Source organism: Papaver somniferum, chromosome 4, assembly GCF_003573695.1.
Source record: "Papaver somniferum cultivar HN1 chromosome 4, ASM357369v1, whole genome shotgun sequence".
Lineage (NCBI taxonomy): Eukaryota > Viridiplantae > Streptophyta > Magnoliopsida > Ranunculales > Papaveraceae > Papaver > Papaver somniferum.
Genome location: NC_039361.1, coordinates 137,364,424 through 137,372,289, shown reverse-complemented (window position 1 = coordinate 137,372,289; position 7,866 = coordinate 137,364,424). Strand labels below are relative to the sequence as shown.

The window sequence follows — 7,866 nt, the reverse complement described above, 5'->3', positions numbered from 1 at the left end:
TTAGTTATTTCTCTTGTATTTTTGTATATTACGTTTGTTTTATTTTGCAGTCATTTTGGAGTCATGTTACATGAAAGAAGAGGAGAAGAGGCATAATTCATCATTTTGGCTACGCTAGGTGCTAATGGATTTGAATCCAAGGCAGTCACACTTATTAATCGGGTAGCCACCTGCTGTGATAAGGGCCAGTCTTATACGCAGCAACAACAAAGCTAGGTCCTAATACACTCGACCAGTTCCGCTCATTTCATCTCAGTCTACAACCAAAATACGAAGAGCTGCTGCCAAGAGTTCACCGTTGTCCAACAAAGTCGACCAGCAGCTAGTCACGGTTCTTGTGGTCGTGTTTGAGGAGGAAAGGCGTGATCCAGAAGCTCAGAACAACAAGACAGAGTGAGAGATTAATACCGAGAAACCAGTTGGGAAAGAGTTGTTGTCTGTCATTGATTGGAATGAAGATCAAGGGAGATCAGGACTGGGATCTCGAAGCTGAGAAGGAAATAAAGATTGGGTATTCAATTTTGGAGAGTTTGGTTTGGTTTTGAAGTCGTTTTGCTGCCAAGAGAAGGCAGTGAAGAGAAGACAAGTTAATATAAAGGATTCTTAAATGCTATATACGGGCAACTCCAGATAAAGCTTGATTTAGAACTTGAGATAAACATGGAAACATTGGTCGAATATTCAAAGATTGGGTTTGTAAAACTTGGACGAAAAACCAGTTAAGAGAGTGAAGTTTCTTGCCGTTGATTTTAATAGTTAACAGTGCAGAAGATATGTACTCGAATTTATAAGTATATAAGCTATGTGTACTCAAATTTGTAAGCAGTGCAGCGGATATGTACTCAATATAATAAGGGTGTAGACACGCACACGTTTGGTAGTAGAGGGTATTATGGTCATTTCAATGTTTTCAATTAATTTTGGACCTCCAGAAAAAAAAAAATTCCGGTTGGACCCTACTATAAATAACCTTATGGGCTTAGGACCAAACAAGAAATTTTTCATACAAAATTAATTGTGGGCCTGAGAACGAAATTTTTTTTTTTTGTGTCTCCCCCTAATTTCCCCATCAGAATAAGCCCCTCTACTGATTTGAGAAGCCCCAGAATCTTCATTAATGTGCTTTTAGCCCATTATGAAGCCCATTAAGACGATCATATTTTATCCAACGGAGTCGACAGATAATATTTCCCTCTCACCCATCTTCATGGAAAAACCCATTTTTACACGCTCAAAATTCACTTCATAATTACTGATTCGTAGGGTTTTTTGTTGTCATCAATTACTGTTGATGATTCTCTTGTGATATGGTGCAAACCCTTTACTTCAATGGCGATATCAGGCTTGGGTTTTTGCTGTAGAAGTCATTTCCTTTTTCGTTCTCCTCCTTATATGTACTGCATTCGCAAGGTATTTCACTATTTCTCCTTTTCTACTACCAATTTACACTCTCTTGTCCTTAAATTAAATCGAGGTATCATTATTTGGATTGATTTTCATTTGTTGTGATTTTATTTATTTATTTATTTTATTTTTTGGATGTTTTAGGTTAGAAAATGCTCAGTTATGGCTGTGGAAACAACCCTATCCGAACAACAAGGTTTCTTCAATGATGATGATGGTGATAGTGAACTTACTTCTCATAAAACAGGTGAGTTTTAAAGCTTATTCCTTCTTCTGTTTTTCTTTTCCGGTGTTAATGCACTGGGGGCAAATGCCCTCCCATGACCTTTGCTGGCTTTAGAAGCCTTAGTTGTTGTTGGTATTGGCGGGGGCAGAGTAGGTCATGGTGGAAATCGGCCTCCTACGACCCGTGCTTGCTCCAAAATCGTTTTAATTGTTGTTGGAGGCAGCCTAGACCATGGAACAGTTGTCCTCCCATGACCTATGGTGGCTCCAGAAGCCTTTAAGGTATTGGTGGTACCCTTATGGCTCCCAGGGCCTTTTAGTTGTTGTTGTTGTTGGTTGGTGCCGGTGGTGGCGGAGCCAACAGAAGCCAAGGGCAATTGGGTTCTGGCGCCATAGCCTTTTTGTTGTTGGTGGTGGTGGTGGCTGATTTTAGTGGCAGTTGTTAAGCCAGCATAAGCCGGAAATTGCCATGGCCCCCAAAACGGTTCTGTTGTTGGTGCTGGATATTGACTTACTGCTCCCTTCAGTTTAACTGTTCTTGGTGTTGATGTGTGTATCTGAATACCTGAAGTATTGGTTTTCTTGAGTTTTTTTTTCTTTTCTTTTTTTGGCTATATTCTGATACGGATTTGAATGTTTTGGTATCGGAATAGTTAATGCTGGTGTTGTGGCACTGAAATGGAAGAAATGGAATGCTAAAGAACTTGGAATTACTTCTTCGATGATTTCGCAACCAACAAAAGTTGTTCTCAAGGAGTTGAAAAGAAAAGGTATGTAAATTCCACCTTTTGTGTTACACTGCTACTCCTTTATAATCATCTGAGCTTGTCAAACAAGCGATTGCGGTGGTATAAATAAATTTGCAAATGTAACTGTAGGATACGAGGTTTATCTAGTTGGAGGTTGTGTGAGGGATCTCATTTTGAAGCAAATTCCCAAGGATTTTGATATTATTACTTCGGCCGAGCTTAGACAGGTAGCTTACACTTTTCATGTTTATTATCTTGTTTTGGTACAAACACTTCAAATAATAAATCTGTGGTACTTTAATAGTTGGGATGACTATCTTAAACTTTTACTGCTATCTGTAGGTAGTGAAAACATTTTCACGGTGTGAAATAGTTGGACGAAGATTCCCTATCTGCCATGTGCACGTTGATGATACATTCATCGAGGTATGTCATCTGTTGTACTCAGTGATTGGAATGATGATTCTTCTAAATTGCATTGACAAAATTGTGATTCTTGTGTATAACAGGTATCAAGTTTTAGCACCTCTAGTAGAAAAAAGTCCAGCTCTAGTGATTTTCTCAGAAAACCTCGTGGTTGCAGCGAGCAGGATTACCTTATCTGGAGGAATTGCATGAAACGGGATTTCACAATTAATGGGTAGTTGATTTTTGACATTTTCTATATGAAGTTAGAGATAGCACATTTATTTGCGTGTAGTGTAACTTATGGTCTACATTGGTTCTAATTTTCATGGCGGATATGTGCAGGTTGATGCTTGATCCATATGCAAATGTTGTCTATGACTATATTGGAGGCATGGAAGATTTAAAAAAAGCTAAAGTGTGCATGTATCTTTAGTAGTTTCTTCTGCCTTGAACTAGTACAGATCTAGTTGGTGGTTATGCTTTTCTCATCTTAGCTATTTTGCTCTGTAGGTTCGGACCGTGATACCTGCATATACTTCTTTTCAAGAGGATTGTGGTAAATATTTTATTTCATTTTTCCTTCTTTCACTGTTCATTAACAGTGGGTTTGATGTATTAATAAACACTGTCTCAATTTCACCATATTTTTTATACTCATATATTACATGATATCTGCCAAAAGATTAGCACCTAATGTCAGTATCTTGATTTTCAAAGCTCGCATTCTGCGAGCAATCAGAATTGCAGCTCGCTTAGGGTTCCGTCTTACGAAGGAAACAGCATTTTCTCTGAAAGACTTGTCTTGCTCCATACTGAGACTTGACAAGGTGTTTATAGCACTTATTGTCGTTATTCTTACACTTCATATCTTCTCAAGTTATAATAGTACCCAAGCTCATCCTCAAGTTATTCTTTTTCAATACCACAGACTAGGCACCTCATGGAAATGAATTACATGCTGGCATATGGATCCGCAGAAGCCTCTTTGAGGTTACTCTGGAAGGTTGGGCTCCTGGAGATACTACTGCCGGTTCAAGTATGGTTCTATTTCCTCATTTAAATGCGGGATCCGTTGGTTATGTGTTAACCCAAGAGTATATGAGTAATATTTGACACTTGCTCCACACAGGCAGCATATTTTGTCTCCCAGGGTTTTCGGAGACGTGATAAGAGGTTGAACATGCTTTTGGTAAGTTCAAGTAAAATCCTACTTTTTTGGTCCGGTGTGGATATCTGCTCGGGGAATCATTTACGTTGTGGAACTTGGAAATACAAATTCAAAGCTTAAATAATATCGTATTGTAGTCAAAATTAATTGGCTGAAGTGACAACGACGGCATACAATATTAGAAACACAGAGGCATTCATGCAGACACACACACACACGAACTTGGTGGCTAATACAATATTTTATACAACCATACTCTTCCTTAGTTTGGTTCGATGTTTTTTTTTGTCAATGATGATAGACAACACATGTTTTTGTATATGCATATTGCACGGCTGAAAACTTTGGGCATACAACTGTTATAACTATTTGATTATTTTTTTTCTGCAGTCATTATTTGCTAACCTAGATGCATTTTTGGCGCCTAACAGACCATGCCATCAGAGCTTATGGTAAGTAGTTTGACTGCTTGGCTTGCACTTTCTGTACCCAGATCATAGCTTCTCATGTTATTTAAAGTAGTGGTACGTACATATTTTTGACATTGGTAGGCTGTTAAATCTATTTTTCTGATTATTTGTATAGGATTGCGATGTTAGTTTTCCACAAAGCATTAGCAGATAATCCTAAGGATCCCCTTGTAGTTGCCACATTTGCACTTACAGTCCACAATGGTGGAAATTTACCAGAAGGGATAGACATAGCAAGGTCGATAACCAGACCACATGACAGTAATTTCAGTGAACTAGATACGCAGGATTTGGATTCTGACGAGAAACTAAAGATGGAGGTTATGGATCTTGCCAGTTTAGTGAAAGTTGCATTGAGACAGATGACGGACGAATCGTTTGTCTCTCAAGCAATGGCTCAGTACCCTCAAGCTCCATACTCTGATTTGGTTAGTACTCTTTTCTACTGTTCAAGTTCAAACTTTGTTTTCTGTCTCTATATGTCTCACATCAGTGGGAGAAGGAAGAGACTTATTTGAACAACCAGTTTTTAAATGTAGATGGTTTTGTGTAATGTACGCAGGTAATTATCCCATTAGCATGCTATACGAGGGTGCTACGAATATTTGATTGTGTGAAAGGTAGTCAGAGGAAGGGATTTACACCTAGAAGGGGGAATAAAATTGATTACGAGTATTTAGCCATGGGAAAGCTCGAGGAAGTTCAATATGTATTTGCGAGGGTTGTGTTTGATACCATTTATCCTGCTTACCTAGATCAAAGACCAAAGACAAGGTCTGCAGCTTAATGTTGGTTTCACGAAATGCAAAAAAAAAAAAAAAAAAAAAAAAAAAAAAAAAAAAAAAAAAAAACAGAAGGTTATAACAGTTTTGTTCCGCAGCATCAACTGACAATTCATCCCTTTGTTCAATCTTATGAAATAAAATAGTAAAAATTATTGGAGAAGTAACAAAATTTGCTTTAAAATTGCATAATTTGAAAACTTGCAATTAGAGAACAGATATCCTGCGACAGAACATATTTGCTTTCACACAGATATAACAAGATCAGTTCTCAATCAACTACAACAAGTTTGCTGTATTCCTGACCAGAGATTGCTTTTTCCATCATTCCTACGGGTGTAATTTCATTTAAATCCTTACCATCGAGAAACGGTTTTATCATATTCTTTGAGAACCCGCTAACCAAAGCCACACCTTTTTGTTGACCCAACACAGGAGTTGATGAAGAGTCTCGAAGGTTCCAAAACACCATCTCAGGCACATTCATATATCCATTCTCCCTAAACTTATTCTGTATCACCTCGTAGTCAGTCTCCCAGTCATTAGCAGCTGAATCCAACCTCGACTCGTTGAACTCCATATCGCTAAAAACAAAAAGACGCTTTATCATCTGATCTTCCTTCAATTTCCCATCCACTGCAATTTTCAGTATCAAGTCGAACACCTTTTGGAAGTCAGTTGATTCTCCCCAGGCCATCCGTTTAACGGGTGTCGTCTTTGATCTCAAATCATCACCTTCAATCTTGTGCAGTTGAGGTATTTCACTGAAAGTGATAACATGTCCTTTCCATGGTTCTTGAGTAATTTCTGATACTAACAAACCAAGAGCAACAGAGACATCCGTTGGCGTTCCGTTCATACTACCAGATACATCACAGATTGCAAGACAGTCATTTAACTTTCCAATTTTTGACATATCATCCACCATTCTACGCCACTGCAGCTCCGCAACCTTACAATCCTCAGCATTTTTACGCCTAAGATACTCGTCATCCAACAAAAATTCTTCGTCAATCAAAGAACCTATGATCTCATGAGGTAACAATGCACCAGCAGCAATCTTTGCCTCCCCTTCGTTAACACTCTCTAAATACTCATTAAACCTTTCTTGATCATGTTCTTCAAAGAATCTCTTGTACTTTTTCATAGCAACAGAAGAAACACGATTATACGGCAATGATTCCCACATCTGAGAGCTCATGTAAACTTCAGGCAATTCCAACACTTTACACAGAGGAACCAAGTATTCTTTCCTCAAACGATCACGGTAGAAAAAGCTTCTCATTTTGATGAAATGGAAAGATCTTTCTTCAATTTCCATTTACCAAGTTCGTATCTTTCTTTCGTATGTGAATTCGATAGCGCCAACTAATGCAGGAGTCCATATAATTCGATAAGCATAATGAGCCTCTTCAATATTTTCATAGTCAGGATTCGAACTACGGGGAAAAAATCTTCTAGCAATACTTTCACATAAAAGGGTGGCCTTATCGAAGCAAGAATCTAAAGAAGGACACCATTTTGAAGCTAAACTAATCTTACCGGTCTCACCGGAATTCAAATACTTCAAATCGGAGATTAAAAACTCGGCAAAAAGATCAGATACTTTATCATGCAAGTTCTTATACTCGGTATCTTTTCCATACCTCTCTAGTGCTCTTTTCGACAACTCAGTCTCCTTTTCCTTCCTACTCTTCTGCTTCTTTGGCTTAACCTCATCGGAATCCGGTACCGCCTTCTTCTGAATTGGATACCTCCTATGTACCGCTGTCACATTCTTCTGATTTGGATTCCTACGAACACGTTTCCGAGTCTCTGGATCAACTGGATAATTATACTTCTCAGTCTGCCATTCGGTCTTTCGTTTATTTCGGATATCAATCCCTTCATGCAATCTAAACAGAAGCTCTGGTAAATCCTTGAAATACCCAAAATCTTCCATAGCTTCGAGATTCATAGCTAGGGTTTTGGGATGATTCTTATGAAGCCATAACGCGGCGGCATAAAACCCTTCTTTATCAGATTTACCAGTCCCTCTAACACCTCTCAAATTACATATCAACTTCAATGCTGTTAAGGAATCATGATTCCAAGCTAATTCTAATCTTTGGGTTACACTTTCGGGTGGCGTATCAGGGACGACATGGAAGAAGAAATCAAGTAATGGATTACCACTTGAGACATATGTTGCTGATCCATTCTCTGTCAATCCTCTTAGATGAGATGAAGAATTTGTGTTTGGATTGTTGAAATTTGAAACCATTAGAAGCAGGAGTCGAATCAGGCACTGCTGTATCATCTGGTTTTGAGATTTGATTTTGTTTTGGTGAAGTTTGGCGGTGAGTTGATGGAGGACCAATGAGTTCAAATTGAGAAACAACGGTAGAATCGGTGGAAACAGCCATTGATGGAGAATTTGAAAAAATCTGACGAATTTACTAGGGTTTTGTTTTGTTCTTGTGTGATGTATCTACAACGTGGTGGCAACTGCGGTGTTTTTATATAGTAGGAGGGTCTAATATTACCTGGGATTAGGGCTGCACAACGGGTAGGGTGGGTAGGATATGGTATACCCGCCACCATACCCGTTTACCGGCGGTTAAGAAAATCTTTACCCGCCACCCTACCCGCCAAATAATGGATAGGGTAGGATACGGTTA

The 7,866-nt window shown here is 38.7% G+C and overlaps 2 protein-coding genes across 2 annotated transcripts; one reads left to right on the top strand and one right to left on the bottom strand.

The window, feature by feature from the left end:
* The first annotated feature begins 1,192 nt into the window (after positions 1 to 1,192).
* Positions 1,193 to 5,275, top strand: LOC113362784. The gene is made up of 14 exons (XM_026605279.1): positions 1,193 to 1,410; positions 1,549 to 1,651; positions 2,283 to 2,399; positions 2,508 to 2,605; positions 2,721 to 2,804; positions 2,888 to 3,018; positions 3,129 to 3,201; positions 3,297 to 3,342; positions 3,504 to 3,613; positions 3,715 to 3,822; positions 3,916 to 3,975; positions 4,345 to 4,406; positions 4,540 to 4,852; positions 4,987 to 5,275. The coding sequence occupies exons 1-14, from the start codon at positions 1,330 to 1,332 to the stop codon at positions 5,209 to 5,211; spliced, it is 1,611 nt and encodes a 536-aa protein (XP_026461064.1). The 5' UTR covers positions 1,193 to 1,329; the 3' UTR covers positions 5,212 to 5,275.
* An 8-nt stretch (positions 5,276 to 5,283) lies between these two features.
* On the bottom strand, positions 5,284 to 7,660 carry LOC113362785. Its single transcript, XM_026605280.1, has 2 exons — positions 6,594 to 7,660; positions 5,284 to 6,473 (listed from the first exon to the last, which is right to left on the bottom strand). Exons 1-2 carry the CDS (start codon positions 7,503 to 7,505, stop codon positions 5,478 to 5,480), a joined length of 1,908 nt encoding a protein of 635 aa, XP_026461065.1. The 5' UTR covers positions 7,506 to 7,660; the 3' UTR covers positions 5,284 to 5,477.
* Between the last annotated feature and the right edge of the window lie 206 nt (positions 7,661 to 7,866).

Excerpts from the sequence above, each read along its gene's own strand:
- LOC113362785 (XM_026605280.1), bottom strand. The coding sequence starts at position 7,505 with ATGATACAGCAGTGCCTGATTCGACTCCTGCTTCTAATGGTTTCAAAT. Across the intron at positions 6,474-6,593 it reads CTCATTATGCTTATCGAATT|CGTGATCGTTTGAGGAAAGA; the intron begins ATATGGACTCCT and ends AGCTTTTTCTAC.
- LOC113362784 (XM_026605279.1), top strand. The coding sequence starts at position 1,330 with ATGGCGATATCAGGCTTGGGTTTTTGCTGTAGAAGTCATTTCCTTTTT. Across the intron at positions 3,976-4,344 it reads AGAGGTTGAACATGCTTTTG|TCATTATTTGCTAACCTAGA; the intron begins GTAAGTTCAAGT and ends TTTTTTCTGCAG. Across the intron at positions 4,407-4,539 it reads CCATGCCATCAGAGCTTATG|GATTGCGATGTTAGTTTTCC; the intron begins GTAAGTAGTTTG and ends TTATTTGTATAG.